Source organism: Rattus norvegicus, chromosome 3 (genome assembly GCF_021556685.1).
Source record: "Rattus norvegicus strain SHRSP/BbbUtx chromosome 3, alternate assembly SHRSP_T2T, whole genome shotgun sequence".
NCBI lineage: Eukaryota > Metazoa > Chordata > Mammalia > Rodentia > Muridae > Rattus > Rattus norvegicus.
The window spans coordinates 72,488,984-72,508,416 of record NC_141536.1 but is presented as its reverse complement, the minus strand read 5'-3'; the positions used below and the strand labels follow the sequence as shown (position 1 = coordinate 72,508,416).

The 19,433-nt window shown below is 37.6% G+C and overlaps 1 protein-coding gene and 1 pseudogene across 1 annotated transcript; both read right to left on the bottom strand.

The window, feature by feature from the left end:
* Olr589-ps (olfactory receptor pseudogene 589) lies at window positions 5,089-5,561 on the bottom strand (annotated as a pseudogene).
* Or5i1 (olfactory receptor family 5 subfamily I member 1) lies at window positions 10,909-11,853 on the bottom strand. Its single transcript, NM_001000329.1, is given in 1 exon segment — window positions 10,909-11,853. A coding segment is annotated over 1 exon segment (945 nt).
* Window positions 11,854-19,433: the final 7,580 nt, after the last annotated feature.

Below are 19,433 nucleotides of genomic sequence, written 5' to 3'. Positions count from 1 at the left end.
GGCATCAATAGGAGCAGAAGCCTTTGGTCCTGTGAAAGCTCATATCCCCAGTGTAGGAAAATGCCAGGATGTTAGGGTGGAAGTGAATATGTGGGATGGAGACCACCCTCATAGAAGCAGGAAGAGGGGTTTATAAAAGGGGGGAGACCTATAAAGCAGATAACATTTGAAATGTAAATTCAAAAAATATCCAATAATATATTAATTTTGAAAAAAGAAAAGGAAATACATTATCACAAATGAAAATATTTCTTCACTGGAAAATTCAAGAACAGACTAAGAAATGAACATGTTTCCCAACCCTAAATTTTTCAAACATCCACTGCAATCCTACTTAAAAACAGGAGACCTACTGTGTATATTTTTGAGGTTTGAAGCATTAATGGATATAGCAGTTTTTCTTTGTTTGTCTTCTGTTTCTATCCTATGCTGTTTGTGAAACTCTCTTCTGCTCAGTTCAGAAGTGCTTTAGTCTACCTCATCATTGTGTAGTATTTACACTTTCATAATATCATAAAATTAAAGTTAAAATTCTGAAAAGTGGAGACCATGATGCTTGTTACAACTTCAAAAAATTTTAAAGTGTCTTCCATTGTTTTATAGTATGAAGAAAATCCAGGTGACTGACAGTGAATTGTTTTCTGACAACTATAGATTATTCACTAAATGCTTACTGGCTTATGTCTTATGTGTAGATGAATCTACTTTTGAAGTTTTGCTGAGGCAGATAATGCAGCAGTGAATCTCTTTTGTTCATTCATGTATTTATATGGACACAATTTTTAGTAAATAGTTGATATTTTATTGAGTTCTGGATTTTAATATCAAATATACAATGCAGTTGTCTATAACATGAGTTAGCAAGTACATTCCTGAGCAAATAATTTTATATCTTTATCTTAACATGTTACTTTCATAAGCAAATGTATTATACATCAAGAGTCATCATTAACAATGTTAGTATTGAAGATCATGAGTTTTGGGGTTGCGCAAGTAGTTTATCTATGACATTAGACGATAGCACTTGTGAATATAGAGAAAAGACTTCACATGAAAGAAAAAATACATAATACAGAGAAGTATAGCCTAGCCTCACTCTGACAGAGAATCTTCTTGCCATGGCTCTATTATGCTAGGCTTACTGGTATGTGTGCGTACTTTGGCTTATGAAAATGTTTCAATAAGAGCCTACAAAATTCTGTGAAAATGGGAAGAGTAAAAACTAAGTAAATCTAAAGAAACTATGAAATTCAATGTAATAAGACACTATGTAAAAACAGACTAACTGGGCTAGTCCTGTAATTTCAAATATGGGTGGTTAAGGAAGGGGTTTTATAATTTCAAAGTCAGTCTAGAAACGATAATTAATAGCTAAAACTGAAAGTGAATGTCAGGAATGTGGTATGGATACTGAATATATATTTAAAACCATATTTTGCTTTTTAACTTTCTTCAAAGCCTCATTCACAACCTTGTTCATCAGGTTGCAAATCAGAGGGTTCAGTATGGGAATCACAGAGTTTAAATAGACACATCATTAATAAAGGTAATAAGAACTTGAGATCTGGCTCTGCCACATGTCTTCCTTTGGTGGAGATGCCATCCCCATCTTGCCCCTTGACACCTGTGGAACCAAGGTCACAATAATGGGTGAGTTGCATTATAAAATATAAGGGAATACCTGGCATGCCTATGTCAAGGTTTTCCCCTGAGATATCATGCCATGCCACCTACCTAGCATAAAGAAGATTTACTGTGTGGAAATGTGAAAATGGTAGCGGCAGAGAAAGAAGGGAGAAGGGCAGAATGGAGAAAGAGAGAAAGAGAGGCCAGCTGGGAACACATGGCAACAGAAAGAGGAGAGGACAAAAAGGAGGAAGAATGGGAGGACAAGGAGGAGGAGGAGGAGTAGGAGTAGGAGGAGGAGGAGGAGGAGGAGAGAGAGAGAGAGAGAGAGAGAGAGAGAGAGAGAGAGAGAGAGGGAGGTGGGGGCGCTGGGGGAGTCAGCAGTTCTCTTTATAATCTGTCAACCTGGCTTGCCCCTGGTGGTGAATGATGACACTTCAAGTTGAAGCACTCAGGTGAGCTGGCAGCTGGCCCTGCCCTGGCCTCACAGGAGAGCTAGTCCTGGTAGCAGGGCAAAAGCAAGGAAAAGCTATCTGCCATGGGATGGCATGGATACAGGATTGATTCCCACAATCACCCTCAACCCTTGCCACCTACAACAGTACAGAGAAATGGCTCCAGTATCATATCATAAGAGCAAATTAGTTGGCTCTGCCTCTCACCAGCTACAACACAGATAAGTCAGTTCTATGGTTGTAGGACCAATAGCAGTGGTCCACCCCTTGCCTGCCTGAGTGTTTGGGAAAATGGACCCTATGTCCCAACTGAACAGTGCAATAGAGCTAGCTATGGAGTCTTGGATATAGGTGAGCCTGCCCCAAAGTCATGAGAGTGGGAGAGATGACTCTGCTTCCTACTGTTAGATCACATTAGGTGATCTAGCTGGACCAGTGCTGGAGAGCTTGCCCTGGTGGTGTGGATGTGGGAGTGACAAAAGGCTGCCAGCTTGTATACTCCCAAGGCCCAGTTCCAAGCCTTTGAGTTTGCCCATTCCAAAATCTACAATGTATGTGATGTGTTGGAGAATGTGAAGGAGCCAGCCCTGCTGTTCCAAAGCTGGAGGATCTCTATGACCCAGGGCTGTAATAGCAAAGCAGGAAGGAGTCCAGGTGATGACCAAATATTTATGGTATGGCAAAAGCCAGAAACCTCAAGTCAGACCAATTACTCATTACAGTGAACATTTGCAAGTGAAGATGTGCAAATTGAGGAGTATTTTATGGGACTCACTGAGACACATGTTCTACAATGAGATGTTTTCTATGCTTTGATTTGCTAGTTTTGTTTGTTTTGTATTTTTATTTACTTTTGTGTCCCCAGGATGCAATGGCAGAGGTAGACAGGAGGGGATGGGGAGGTGAGTGAGACTGAGGTGCATGATATGAAACTCACAAAGTATCGATGAAAGGCTAAACATTTAAAAAGAGCCACCCTGATAGACTCTCTGGAGCATCTCCCACGTCTTGTCCCTGGAATATTCTAGAGAGCTTCCCTTCCAGGTGCCAATGATTTCCTTTCACTCTCCTAGTCCTCTTTCCCTTTCCCTGTACCTGATCTCTCCATCCCCAAACCCTGCTCCCCTCATCATCCTATTTCACAGCCAGTTCCTTCCTTTCATTCAACTCTGATGAGTATTTCCCCTTCTGAATGAGATTCAAGCATCTTTCCTTAGGCCCTCCTTGTTTTTTTAGCTTCTTTGGGCTGGGGATCATAGTTGTGTACTTATTGCCTAACATCCACTTATAAGTGAATACATATCATGTATGATTTTTTAGGGGAGGGTCTGAGTTACATTACACTGAATGATGTTTTCTAGTTCCATCCATTTGCTGGCAATTTTCATGACGTCCTTGTGTTTAATAGCTGAGTACTTTTACCATTCCATGGAATGGTATAGCTGGATATTGAGGTAGACATGTCAATTTTTTTGGAGAAACTGCCAAATTGATTTCCAGAGTGTTTGTACAAGTTTGCATTCCCACCATCTTTGGTGGTTGGGGGGGATGAGTTCTCCTTGTTCCACATCCTTGCCAGCATGTACTGTTGCTTGAGTTTTTGGTCTTATCCATTCTGATGGGTGGAAGGTAGAATCTCAGATTCAGTTTGATTTCAATTTCCTTTATAACTAAGGACATCGGACATTTCTTGATGTCTTTTAGCTACTGGAAATTCCTCTGTCGTGAATTCTCTATTAGCTCTGTACTCCATTTTTAATTGAATAATTTAATTTGATGGTATCTAACTTATTGAGTTCTTTATATCTTGTAGTGGTGACATTCTATAGCCAGGCAGGACTCTCAGTGGATGAATAAGAACACAAATCCACCCATAAAATCTTTAACCCAAAATTTGTTCAGCCTATAGGAAATACAGGGACAAAGATAGAGCAGAGTTGCCAACCAATGACTGGACCAACTTGTGCCCAATCCCATGTGCAAGAACCAATACCTGACACTATTAATGTGACTCATTTATGCTTACAGATAGGAACCTAGCATAATTGTCATCTGAGAGACTCCATCCAGCATCTAACTGAAACAGATAGAGAGACCCACAACCATGAGAGATCTGGCAGTCATTCCAAGGAATTGGGATTGATTGAGGGGATAGGGACTCCAGAAGAAGTTCAGAAGATTCCACTAACCTGGGAGCTTAGGAGCTCACAAACTGAATCACCAACCAAACAGCATACGTAGTCTTAACCAATTCCCCCACACATATGTAACAGATATGCAGCTTGGTTTTCTTGTTGATTCCCCCAACAAATGGAGTTGGTGCTGTCCTTGATTCTGTTGCCTGTTTGTGAATCCTGTTTCCTTATCTGTGCTCTCTTGTCTGACCTTAGTGGTAGATGAGTTGCCTAATTCTGCAGTGACTTGGCATGCCAATACAATAGTAAATATGACTGTCTTCAGAGAGGGTTCATGCAGCAATTGTTGGAAATTGATGCAGAGGCTCAGAGCCTAGCAGTAAGTGGATCTTGGGGAATCCTGTGCAAAAGGGTAAATACATATTGAAGGAGCCAGAGAAGTCAAGGACACCACAAGAAAACCCATGTAATCAACTAACCTGAGCTCATATGGCCTCATACAGACTGAACTGCCAACCAGAAAGCATCCATGGGATGGATCTTGGCTCTCTAAATATATGTATCAACCATGTAGCTCGTTTTTCACATGGGACCTCCTAAGTGGGAGTGGAAGCTTTCTGGCTGCATTGCCTGCCTTTGATTCCCTTCCTCCTAACTGGGCTGACTTACCTAGCCTCAATATAAGAAGATATGTCTAGACTTACTGAAACCTAATATGCCAAGGCTGGTTGATATCCTTGAGAGGTCTCCCCTGTTTTTGAGGAGAAAGGGAGAGAAAGCAGAAGGGGAAAAGAGGTAGTATGGAGCTACATACTAGAGGAGGAAGAGAAAGCTAGGTTCATAGTATAAAGTAAATAAAAATAATAAATAAAAATGAAACAATAAATGAAAGAAAAAAGAAATTTGATAAAACTAGATGAATATTAGAGTTAATTGAATATTGATAAATGCAGTCAAGTGTGAAATACAAAGATATATTCGAACCTCCACACAGTAGAGTGAATTTTCAAGCCTTACGATCATGTAACAATAAGAAACAAAAACCCCTGTGATAGGGCTCAGTCGAAAAAAACTATAAATAATAAGTATCTGAGTATGGGAGAAGGTAAAATACACATAAATTACAGAAGAAATGCTTGATCTCATTGGACTCAGAGATATATAAGTGGAACGCTTCAAAGTGTCTAAAATTCACACTAGGAAAATACAAGCTGTAAGCATGATAAACAGAGAGAGATGACTCAAGAAAAAGTACATAGATGTGTAGAGCTGGGGATCCATCCTCATTAAAAATGATCATGTCAACTTTCCCTATAAGATTAATCAGATAGATAAGTACAAACATGACAAAGTGTCCCTTTCATCTCAAGGTCATTGGTAACTCCCACAAATTTTAATTCATTCAGGGAAGGATTTTCTATGTCAGTTCTTTCTTCCAGTCTATAATATAAAATAATTAAAATTCATTTATTCCATTTTCATTGGTTATTTTTTATTTACATTTCAAATGTTATCTCCTTTCCCAGTTTCCCCTCCTAAAACCCATTGTCTTCTCACTCTCTCCCTTGCCTCTGTGAGGGTGCGCTCCCTCCTGACCACCCACTCCTGCCTCAGCACCCTAGCGTTCCCCTACCCTGGGTCATCCAACCAGTACAGGACCAAGGGTCTCCCCTCCCAGTGATGCCTGATAAGGTCTTCCTCTGCTACAAATCCAGTTGGAGGCATGGGTCCCTCATGAGTACCCTTTGGTTGTTGGTTTAGTCCCTGGGAGCTTTGGGGATCTGGTTGGTCAATATTATTGTTCTTCCTATGGGGTGGCAAACTCCTTCAGCTCCTTCAGTCCTTGCCCTAACTGCTTCTTTGAGGTTCCTGTGCTCAGTCTAATGTTTGGATGCATGCATCTGCATCTGTGTTGGTCAGCCTTTGGCAGAGCCTCTCAGTGAACAGCTAAACCAGGCTCCTGTCAGCAAGGTCTTCTTCATTTTTTTTCCTTTTTTTTTTTTTATTAACTTGAGTATTTCTTATATACATTTCGTGTGTTATTCCCTTTCCCGGTTTCCGGGCAAACATCCCCCTCCCCCTCCCCTTCCTTATGGGTGCTCCCCTCCCAACCCTCCCCCCATTACCGCCCTCCCCCCAACAGTCTAGTTCACTGGGGGTTCAGTCTTAGCAGGACCCAGGGCTTCCCCTTCCACTGGTGCTCTTACTAGGATATTCATTGCTATCTATGAGGTCAGAGTCCAGGGTCAGTCCATGTATAGTCTTTAGGTAGTGGCTTAGTCCCTGGAAGCTCTGGTTGCTTGGCATTGTTGTACATATGGGGTCTCGAGCCCCTTCAAGCTCTTCCAGTTCTTTATCTGATTCCTTCAACGGGGTCCTATTCTCAGTTCAGTGGTTTGCTGCTGGCATTCGCCTCTGTATTTGCTGTATTCTGGCTGTGTCTCTCAGGAGCGATCTACATCCGGCTCCTGTCGGTCTGCACTTCTTTGCTTCATCCATCTTGTCTAATTGGGTGGCTGTATATGTATGGGCCACATGTGGGGCAGGCTCTGAATGGGTGTTCCTTCAGTCTCTGTTTTAATCTTTGCCTCTCTCTTCCCTGCCAAGAGTATTCTTGTTTCCCCTTTTAAAGAAGGAGTGAAGCATTCACATTTTGATCATCCGTCTTGAGTTTGATTTGTTCTAGGCATCTAGGGTAATTCAAGCATTTGGGCTAATAGCCACTTATCAATGAGTGCATACCATGTATGTCTTTCTGTGATTGGGTTAGCTCACTCAGGATGATATTTTCCAGTTCCAACCATTTGCCTACGAATTTCATAAAGTCGTTTTTGATGGGTGAGTAATATTCCATTGTGTAGATGTACCACATTTCTGTATCCATTCCTCTCTTGAAGGGCATTTGGGTTCTTTCCAGCTTCTGGCTATTATAAATAAGGCTGCGATGAACATAGTGGAGCACGTGTCTTTTTTATATGTTGGGGCATCTTTTGGGTATATGCCCAAGAGAGGTACAGCTGGATCCTCAGGCAGCTCAATGCCCAATTTTCTGAGGAACCTCCAGACTGATTTCCAGAATGGTTGTACCAGTCTGCAATCCCACCAACAATGGAGGAGTGTTCCTTTTTCTCCACATCCTCACGAGCATTTGCTGTCACCTGAGTTTTTGATCTTAGCCATTCTCACTGGTGTGAGGTGAAATCTCAGGGTTGTTTTGATTTGCATTTCCCTTATGACTAAAGATGTTGAACATTTCTTTAGGTGTTTCTCAGCCATTCGGCATTCCTCAGCTGTGAATTCTTTGTTTAGCTCTGAACCCCATTTTTAATAGGGTTATTTGTCTCTCTGCAGTCTAACTTCTTGAGTTCTTTGTATATTTTGGATATAAGGCCTCTATCTGTTGTAGGATTGGTAAAGATCTTTTCCCAATCTGTTGGTTGCCTTTTTCTCCTAACCACAGTGTCCTTTGCCTTACAGAAGCTTTGCAGTTTTATGAGATCCCATTTGTCGATTCTTGATCTTAGAGCATAAGCCATTGGTGTTTTGTTCAGGAAATTTTTTCCAGTGCCCATGTGTTCCAGATGCTTCCCTAGTTTTTCTTCTATTAGTTTGAGTGTGTCTGGTTTGATGTGGAGGTCCTTGATCCACTTGGACTTAAGCTTTGTACAGGGTGATAAGCATGGATCGATCTGCATTCTTCTACATGTTGCCCTCCAGTTGAACCAGCACCATTTGCTGAAAATGCTATCTTTTTTCCATTGGATGGTTTTGGCTCCTTTGTCAAAAATTAAGTGACCATATGTGTGTGGGTTTATTTCTGGGTCTTCAATTCTATTCCATTGGTCTATCTGTCTGTCTCTGTACCAATACCATGCAGTTTTTATCACTATTGCTCTGTAATACTGCTTGAGTTCAGGGATAGTGATTCCCCCTGAAGTCCTTTCATTGTTGAGGATAGTTTTAGCTATCCTGGGTTTTTTGTTATTCCAGATGAATTTGCAAATTGTTCTGTCTAACTCTTTGAAGAATTGGATTGGTATTTTGATGGGGATTGCATTGAATCTGTAGATCGCCTTTGGTAAAATGGCCATTTTTACTATATTAATCCTGCCAATACAGGAGCATGGGAGATCTTTCCATCTTCTGAGGTCTTCTTCAATTTCTTTCTTCAGTGTCTTGAAGTTCTTATTGTACAGATCTTTTACTTGCTTGGTTAAAGTCACTCCGAGGTACTTTATATTATTTGGGTCTATTATGAAGGGTGTCGTTTCCCTAATTTCCTTCTAGGCTTGTTTCTCTTTTGTGTAGAAGAAGGCTACTGATTTATTTGAGTTAATTGTATACCCAGCCTCTTTGCTGAAGTTGTTTATCAGCTTTAGTAGTTCTCTGGTGGAACTTTTGGGATCACATAAATATACTATCATATCATCTGCAAATAGTGATATTTTGACTTCTTCTTTTCTGATCTGTATCCCCTTGACCTCCATTTGTTGTCTGATTGCTCTGGCTAGAACTTCAAGAACTATATTGAATAAGTAGGGAGAGAGTGGGCAGCCTTGTCTAGCCACTAAAATCAGAGTCTTCTTCATTTTAACTGCTGGATATCAACATCATATTTATGGGGTAGAACATCATTTACTTCTCATCTATAATATAGATTATGGAAATAATATGGACTATATTTCTTAATGCATTTATACTGAATACATTATTTGTGACACAATAAGTCAATAATTTATATTTAATACTTACATCACTTAAGTCAACACCTGCACTCATAAATATAAAATAATTGGGGCTTTCTTATATACAAGACTAGAATAAAATATTACAATGCTGTTTTGCTGGCGCTGTGACATTTTGTGAGACTCACAGTTCCGTTTAAAAATATTATTTTCATTCATTGACCCCAAACACTGTGACAGTGGTATTTTATTATGTTATGACATTTGTAACAGAAGGTTGTGTAATCATTTCCCCTAGGCTTCAGAATGACTGGTTTCATTTTCTGTATTAGTCTCTGTAAATATATCACCATCCTTAGCAAAAATATAGCTTGAAGACTTTATTATTTTTATTAATTATTCTATTTCAGTAAGAACAGTTTCAGTGTGTGTGTATGTGTGTATATGTGTGTATATGATATAATACATTAGAAATCCAAACTCTCCTTCTCCAAAGTAGAAATTCAATAGGTCAAACATTAAATGCCTTCACTTAATTACCCACAATACATCTTTCCTTGTACATTTCATGTTCAGTATTAAAATATTTGTTAGATATATACTTTAGGAAGGCCACTATTTATAAAAAAAAAATATTTAGTTGTAACCGTAATTCTTTGGGGTTTTCCCCTACCAACTTTGTATCCTAATAACTACAGAGTATTTCTATGACTAATCTAGTCTAGTCTATGTCCAGTATAACTGACCCAGACACCTGGTATTTTTATTAACAAACTGCATGCCTAAGCTGTCCAGGTTCTGAACATTTGTAACCCTGTAAGGCTGTTCTCTCCATCTGGCTTCTCCATAATTTCTTTCTATTGTGGTCCTTCTTTTCCTCTCCTCTCTCTCTAGTCTCCCCAGGACACTCTCAATCACATTGAACATGCAGTCCCATCCTATTCTCTTCTGCCCAGATAATTGGCTGATCAGCTCTGTATTGACCAATACAAATGGGGCCAAGTCCTCTTTATTTATTTACAAAACAATGAGAGAGGTGATGCTTCATAAACATTACAAAGTGTGGTCTGTACCCAGAGCTCTGCAGGTAGAGAAACTAGCATTTGAATAATACAAAGACAGTTTTAACCAAAACACAAAGGGATTATATGAACATTAATTCATTTTTGTTTTATGTGTACTAGCATTTTTTTTCTGCATGAGTTCATGTGTACTACATGACTGCCTGTTGCCAACAGAGGCCAGAAAAAGATTTTGGATCTTCTAGAAAGTCGCAAGAGGTTTTCTGCTGCCATGTGGGTGCTAGGAACCACACGGTTCCCCTGCGGGAAGGGAAAATACCATCTCTCCAGTCCTTATAGTATGTTATCCACTAAAACGAACATTTTTAAAATTACCATGCTTTTTAGAATGTCCATAAGGCTATAGAATTGTGACCACAACCTAATTGCAGAACATTTTTGATCATTCTATTGTGATCATGGTTTTAGTAAACACATCTAATTTCACTACATCTTTTACAATTAACACACTGACTTGCAAGATTTTGTTTTGAAATAAAATGTCAATGAGAACGGACTTTTTCCCCCTAACTCTCAACTTACTTGAAAATCACTCAGCTTTAGGGTTCCCATTGAATATATTATCTTTATTGTGCTGACAATCATTCCTTCAATAACTAGTCTACCAAAAATATTCATCAAAATGGTTAGAAATTTTTCACAGATCCTTGTATCCATTTATTAAGATAATATCATTTTAACTTTTTATACCTATAATGTTTTAAATGACATCAAAAGTATTAATTTCATCCAAAAAAATAAAAACCACCAACCCAAAAGCTTCACTTTTAACACCTTAGAGAGTACTATGAGTAGGGATTAAGAAATGATTCTGTGTTATTGAATGTTTTTGTTAGTTGAATATTTATATTCGTTGCTCCTGTTGCCAGAAGTTCCAACTTAGGCATCTATAGTTGGAATGAGATGCATCTTGAAGAGTTCTTTGTCATGAGGATTGTATTTTAGACCTTAGAGCTTTCTTGGCAGCATCCTTTACATCTTTATTTCTCAAACTATAAATAAGTGGATTCAGCACTGGGATAATAATGGTGTAGAACACTGAGATGATTTTATCTGTATTTGGGGAATATAGGGAGCTGGGCCGAGAATAAATGAATAGAAGTGTGCCCTGATAGATGGCCACAGAGGTCAGGTGAGAGGCACATGTGGAGAAGGTTTTTTTTCTCCCACTCGTAGACCGGATCTTCAAGACTGAGAGAAGGATGAAAAAGTAGGAGATGATGATGATGAAGAAACAGATGATCTCCACGGAACTCCCATAAGTGGAAAGTAGCCACTCATTAATGGACGTGTCTGTACAGGAAAGCTTCAGCAGAGGAGGGAGGTCGCAGAAGAAATGATTAATGATATTTTTGTCACAATATTTCAGAATAAAGGCGAAAGATGTGTGAACAAGGGAACTCATGTTGCCACCAACATATGACAGCACGATTAACCATGTGCAGAGACTCTTGGACATTGCAACTGTGTATAACAAAGGATTGCAAATGGCAACGTAGCGATCATAAGCCATGGCAGCCAAGATAAAGGATTCGGTATCTGCAAATGTGCAGAAGAAATAAAATTGCAACGCACAGCCAAGGTAAGAGATAGATTTCTTTGATGAGAGGAAATTAACAAGCATGTTGGGAACAATGACTGAAGAATAACAAAGGTCTACAAAGGAGAGGTTGCTGAGGAAAAAGTACATAGGAGTTTGAAGATGTGAGTCCGTCCTAATTAACAACATCAAGCCAATATTCCCTATCAATATCATACCATATAACATCAGAAACAGAAGGAATAAGATGATTTGGAGTTCAGGTCGTGTTGGAAATCCTAAGAGGATAAATTCAGTGACCAATGTGTAGTTTCCATCTGTAAATTCCATGACTACAGAGTTTTTCTCTTTTAGAGAAATCAAAAATATGGTACAGGTGGAAAAGTAAGACAATTCAAAATAAGGTTATTTCATGATTTTAAACATGCTACTAAAGAAATAAAAATGTATACCCACACTGTTTCCAAACACAATATTTAAGAGATATATTTCAGATTTTTGTGGATGCCAGGAACTAAAGAAGGTCTGGTACTATTTGATTTATAACTCTGACATTGAACAATTGGCATTTTCTGTACTATGTTTAAAGAATACATGGTTTTGTTTACATTTTTGAACATAAACACATAGCCTCTTGATAAGAATGAAGAAATGTTTATTAGAAACACTATGTTAAAAGAAAAACCATATGTATTTAAATTGATACCTTGATTTTTATTTAAGAAGAATTTTAGAAAAGCCTAATTCCCTTTCTTTTTTGCTCTCCAAAAGCCAAGATTTAAAAGTTACATGCATGATGGTTGGCTGATTTTTTATTTATTTTTTATTTGGTTGTTTGTTTACTTTGTTTTGTTTTTTTGTCCAATTGACACAGGTAGCCTCAATAGAGAGTAGAAAGAATCCTGCAGCAAGGAAATTTGTCCATAATATTGAACTATGGACAAGACTGTGAGTCATTGGCTTCATGAGTGATTTATGTGGGAGGGTCCAAGTGATTGTGGATAAGTCTATCTCTGCAATGTTGGTCCTGGGTTCTATAAGAAAGCTGTCTGTGCAACCTATGAGGAACAATCCAGTATTTAGTATTCCTCCAGGACCTCTGCATCAGCTTCTGCCTCCAGGTCCCTGTCTTCTTAAGTTCGTGTGCTTATTTTCCTTAATGATAAACATTAATGTGGAAGTGTAAGCAAAATAAATCCTTCCCAAGATGTTTTTGATGTGGTAATTCATTAAAGGAATAGCAATTCTAAGACACAGGGGTTATGTTTTGTAAATGTGGGTGTAGTTGTATAACAAAAACATACTAGATAACTATTTATTTTCCAACTGAAAAAATGAACCATTATTAGTGAGATTAAGTGAATTTTTAGGAACCAAAAACTAAGTATGTTTGAGAAAGAGAAAATTTAGGATAATTATGAGTTTTCCATAATTAAAAAAACTGATTATGTTGGTAAGCATCTTTGGTAACATATGCTTAGTTTAAAGCATTAAGCATTACCCACTAAATATTATTTAGTTGACTAAATAAAATATTGTAGTAGTTGGTCATAAATTAATTTCTAATGGTCATCAGACTGAGTACAGGGACAGCAATGGAGGAGTTAGAGAAAGGACTGAAGGACCTGAGGGGTTGTAAAGGAAGAAAAACAATATCAACCAAACAGATCCCCCAGAGCTTCTGGAGATTAAACCACCAACCAAAGAATACACGTGAATGGACCCATGGCTCCAGCCGCACATGTAGCAGAGGACAGGATTGTCTGGCATCAATAGGAGGAGAAGTCCTTGGTCCTGTGAAGGCTTGTTTCCCCAGTCTTGGAAAATGCCAGCATGATGAGGTGGGAGTTGGTAGGTAGGAGTGGGAGCATCTTCATAGAAGCAGAGGGAGGTTGGAGAGAGTATGGGAAAGGTGGGAAAGTGGATAACATTTGAAATGTAAATGTGCAAAATATCCAACAAAAAATAAGTTTAAAAAAAGCCTGTAAAATTATCTATCACTTTCACAAATATTAGTTACAAATAAAATAACTAAAAATTTTATCATAGTATGAAAAAAGTTATTGTATCTGAGAAGTCTGATAATCAATATTTTTGTGCTTTAGGACTATTTAAGTGGTAGATGATTAAGATTTGAATGGTTTTATGTAGTATAATTTTGTAATAAAATCTGTACTTAATCTGGAAAATTATTTTGGAAAGATAAAAAAATGAGTGAAATATTCAAAGCCTATATTAATGTTACCAAGAGCCTCATGAAGGAAAACATACCTGTTTCTAGAGTATTCACTAATTCCCTTTCTTTTTGCTTTCCAAAAGCCAAGATTTAAAAGGTACATGTATGATGGGCTGGCTGATTTTGTATTTATTTTTGTTTGTTTTTTTGTTTTGTCCAATTGACACAGGTAGCCTCAATAGAGAATAGAAGGTATCCTCAAGTGAGAAAATTCCTCCATAATATTGAACTGTAGACAAGACTGCGAGTCATTGGCTTCATGAGTGATTTATTCACTAGAATAAAGGTGCTAAGGTGGTATGAATAATTAGTATGATGTCTTTCATATTTAATCATTAAAACATCCCTTACAATATGTGTACATCAGAGAACAGAAGGTTCATTATCAGAGAGAAGGCTATCAACAGAGAGTATAAAGGTATACCCCATTTGGGATAGTGGAAAGTAATTCTCATTTTTTGGTAGCTTTTAAAGTATTATGATATTAACCAAGACATTACCTTCTTACTAGTATGTAATAAAATATAATTTGTTTTGGTTATATTCATGTTATAAAACTTTTGAACATTAACTTACTGTACAATCTATAAAACAATATTGATGCATCTTGTGGTTCTGTGTTAGGCTAAAGAGTTATTTAATTATTTGCATATTTGTGTGTACATTATTCACTTGTCTGCCTATCATCTCTTGATTCCTTTCTTTTTGTTTTTCTCATACATCACATTTTAGACAGAATAACAAGTAGAAATAGTATTTTAAGATGCTTACACAGCTTTACAAACAGGAACTACTAGCTGTATAAGGTTCTTCAGATATAATGCAATGTTTCAAATACTTTCCTTGTAGCTTATCAGTGTGTCGCCAAAACAACTTAAGAATACAAGTAAAACCTACAATCATTATCAGTCTTAACCTAACAACCTTATTTTATAGAGGGAAAAATAAAGGAATAGAAAATTTGAGGTTAAAGGGAAAATTGAAACAAAGTGGAGATAAAAACAATTATGACCCCACAATTCTTAGATGTATTATTAGCTTGGCATAAACTTCCATCTTATCCCTATTACATGTCAGGTAGATGCTTAAAATAATGTACAAAAATATTCCACTAGTCAGTCATGATTTAGAAATGTATCATTAGTCAAAGTCACTGGGGAAGAACAAACAGGGTGGTCAAGACTTCCTAGTGAAATCGCGCTGAGACAGGCTGAGTGGAGGAAATGTTTTCTCATTTTCAAGAAAAGCGTGGGAGCCACTCCGGGGAACTTGGGATAAAACATGCCTAGTGGGAGTCATAGAAACCAAAGAAGAAGACATGAAGGGAATAAGAAGAAGACAAAAAACCTTAAGTCCTCGGAAATCTAAATATAAAAGAAAATTTTAAAAAATAGACCCACCCAAAAACAATGTTTAATATAAAATAAAATATTTCAGTTTTTCAAATAGGCAGCATAGAAAATTTCATATCTATAACAAAAACTGTATTTACACAAAGATGTTACAAATTATTTTGCTATAATAGTGAGAAATTTTTTTTTGCAAACCAAATCTCTTTATCTTTTCCTTCCATTTTAGTCATGATTCATCATTTTTATTTATCTCAAATCTACAAAACCTAATTTTGATGCAAGGGAAGTCCTTTTTACACCCACCAAAATGACTTACCAAGGACAGGACTGTTTTCAAATAGATTAAATGAATAATTTCACAGAAGAACAAAGGACTTTTTACTACACTCTCATGCCATAGGGGATTTGATAACTGAGATCCCAAATGAATCCTTCCAAGGGACCCTGGGGAACCCAAATTGGATTACCGCAACTGCGGTATGTTTTCTTATAAACATATTAATAATTACTGAAAAAAACTCTCAGTGTTAATTATTTGTAGAGGTAATTATCACTCTCAATAATATTTGGATTTGTTCCTTTTCTTGCTTTTCTATTTTTTTAAACTGGTAACTAACCTTAGGGACTCAAACATACTAAATCCATATGCTTTCAACCTCACACAATAATAGTAGAAGACTACAACATTCCACTCTCAGGAACAGCCAGATCATGGAAATAGAAACTAAACAGAGACACAGTAAATTTACCAGAAGCTATAAACCGAAAAGATTAATGTTTTACTGTTGCAGACACAGATGAAAGGATATTTTTCAGTAGTAGATATGTTAAAGTATGTGTGATGTTTAAAAAGAATGTAAATATGACCGCACAGACAGTGGAAGCAGCAGCTCTGGTTTTGCCTTCGTCCAAATCTTTAGTTTTTGCTGACAACATGCATGTAGTGGTTCATCGTACACTATGTTACTCGACTTCACTTGTGGTGACTTCATAGAAAGAAACTCAGCAAAGAACTTCTCATGAGGTTCCTGTGGATTCTGGCTGCGTTTCCAGACTTGAGCTGGTTTTGTAAGCCTCACAGTCTCATCCGGATTGAACTGCCCTTCCTGATTCATGTGTGTTGTCTGCCAAGTAAACTGGTCTGCAGCCGCTTATTCGATTCATGTTAGGTGTTTGAACAACATAGTTTGGAAACACTCTGAAGAACTATTTCTAAACAGGTGGTCAACTTCCCCTGTATTCTAATAACCTTGCTTTTTCTACTACGTCTGGTGGGTGGTGGGCTAGAGGAAAATTTGAATGATTTTTTGGGTTTTATTTTATTTTATTTTATTTTATGGGATATGCTTTTTATTTACATTTTAAATGTTTTCCCCTTTCCCAGTTTCCCTTCCAAAAACCCGCTACCACATCCCCATGCTTCTATGAGGGTGCTCCCTACCCAACCACCCACTCACTCCCACCTCCCCACCCCATTATTCCCCTACACTGCAAAATCAAGCCTTAAAGGCCATCCAGAGACTACCCCACCTGGAGATCCCTCCAATATGTAGACATCAAGCCCAGACAAATATTGTAGATACCAAGAAGTACATTGCTGACAGGAGTCTGATAATAGCTACCTCATAAGAGGCTCTGCCAGAACCAGACAAATACAGATGCAGATGCTTGCAATCAACCATAGGACTGAATTGGGTCCCCAATAGAGGAGTTATAGAAAGGACTGAAGGGTTTGCAACTCCATAAGAACAACAATATCAACTAATCAAACCCCGAAGAGCTCCCAGGGACTAAACCGCCCTGTTGAATATTTCTTCTCAGCCATTTGAGATTCCTCTGATAGGAATTCCTTCTGTGGCTCATTTTTTAAAATGGGTTATTTGATTCTCTGGACCATAACTTCTTGAGTTCTCTGTATATATTAGACATTACCCCTCTATTGGATATAGGATTGGTAAAGATTTTTTTTCCCAATCAGTTGGCTGCTATTTTGTCCAATTGACAGTGTTCTTTGCCTTACAGAACCTTTGTAATTTTATGAGGTCCTCTTTGCCAATTCTTGATCTTAGAACATAAAAGCCATTGGTGCTTTGTTCAGGATACTTTCCCTTGTAAACCTTTGTTCAAGGCTCTTCCCTACTTGCTCTTAATTAGTTTCACTGTATCTGGTTTTATATGGAGATTCAAAATCCACGTGGACTTGACTTTGTACAAGACTATAGCAATGAATCAATTGGCATTCTTCAGGTTTTTTTTTTCTTTTTTCGGAGCTGGGGACCAAACCCAGGGCCTTGCCCTTGCTAGGCAAGCGCTCTAGCACTGAGCTAAATCTCCAACCCCTCAATTGGCATTCTTATACATGCTGAACCCCAATTGAACCAGCACCATTTGGTGAACATGCTACTTTTATACCACTGGATTGTTTTAGCTGCTTTGTCAAACACAAGTGACCATTTGTGCATAGGTTCATGTCTGGATCTTCCATTGATCTACCTGCCTGTCTCTCTACCAAAACCATACAGCTTTTTATCACCATGGCTCTGTAATACACCTGAAAGTTAGGGATGGTGATTTCCCTCAGAAGTACTTTTATTGTTAAGGATAGTTTTGGTTACCCTGGGATTTTTGTTATTCCAAATAAATTTGCAAATTGTTCTTTCTAACTCTGTGAAGAATTGACTTGGGATTTTGATGGGGATTACATTGAATCTGTAGATTGCTTTCCTCAAGATGGCCATTTTTACTTTATTAATCCTGCCAATCCATGATCATGGGATGTCTCTCAAGCTTCTGAGATCTTCTTCAATTTCTTTCTTCAGAGACTTGAAGTACTTGCCATACAGATCTTTCTCTTGCTTGGTTCTAGTCACATGGAGGTATTTTATATTACTTGGGATTTTTATGAAGGGTGTTATTTCCCTAATTTCTTTCTGAGACTATTCATCCTTTGATGTGTTTGAGTAAATTTTATATCCAGCCATTTCGCTAGAGTTACCAGCTGTAGGAGTTCTCTGGTGGAATATTTTGGGTCATTTAAACATGCTATAATATCATCTGCAAATAGTGAAATTTTGACTCCTTCTTTTCCAATTTGTTTCACTTGGACCTCTTTTTGTTGTTTAATTGCTTTGGTAAGGAATTCAAATATTATATTGAATAGGTATGGAGAGTGCGAGCAGCCTTGTCTAGGAGATTTTAATGGGATTGCTTCGTTTTTCTCCATTTAGCTTGATGTTGGCTACTAGTTTGTGGATTATTGCTTTTACTGTGTTTAGTGATGGGCCTTGAATTCTGATCTTTCTAAGACTTTTATCATGAAGGGGTGTTGAATTTTGTAAAATGCTTTCCCCTCATCTAATGAGATGATTATGTGGGATTTTTTTTTCTTTGTGCTTGTTTATATAGTGGGTTACTTTGATGGATTTCCATATATTCTGTATTCCTGGGATGAAGCCAACTTGATCAGGATGGATGATCATTTTGATTCAATCTTGGATGCAGTTTGTGAGACTCTTATTAATTTGGAAACAATATTCAGGAGGGAAATTTTTCTGAACTTCTCTTTGTTGGGTTTTGTGTGTTTTAGGTATACATATAATTGTGGCTTCATAGAACAAACATGGTAGTGTTCGTTCTGTTTCTGTTTTACAGAAAAGTTTGGAAAGTATTGATATTAGGTCTTCTATGAACGTCTGACAGTATTCTACACTAAACCAATCTTGTCTTGCATTTTTTTTGGTTGGGATATTTTTAATGACTGCTCTATTTCTTTAGGAGTTTTGGGACTGTTTATATGGTTTATCTAATCCTGATTTAATTTTGGTAGCTTGTATCTGTTTAGAAAAATTATCCATTTCATCTATATTTTCCAGTTGTATATTTTTTGAGTATAGGCTTTTTATAGGATCTAATGATATTTTTTGAATTTCTTCCATTTCTGTTGTTATGTCTTCCTTTTCATTTCTAATTTTGTTAGATTGGATATTGTCTCTAGGCTTTCCGGTTAGTCTGGCTAACAGTTTAACTATCTTGTTGATATTCTCAAAAACCAGCTCCTGGTTTTGTTGATTCTTTCGATTGTCCTTTTTGTTTCTATTTGGTTGATTTCAGCTCTGAGTTTGATTATTTCATACCTTCTACTCCTCTTGGGTGTATTTGTTTTTTGTTTTTTTTTTTTGTTTTTTTTTTTTTTTTTTTTTGTTAGAGAGCTTTTAAGTGTGCTGTCAAGCTGCTGATATATGCTCTCTCCTGTTTCTTTCTGCAGGCACTCAGAGCTATGAGTTTTCCTCTTAGCACATCTTTCATTGTGTCCCATAAGTTTG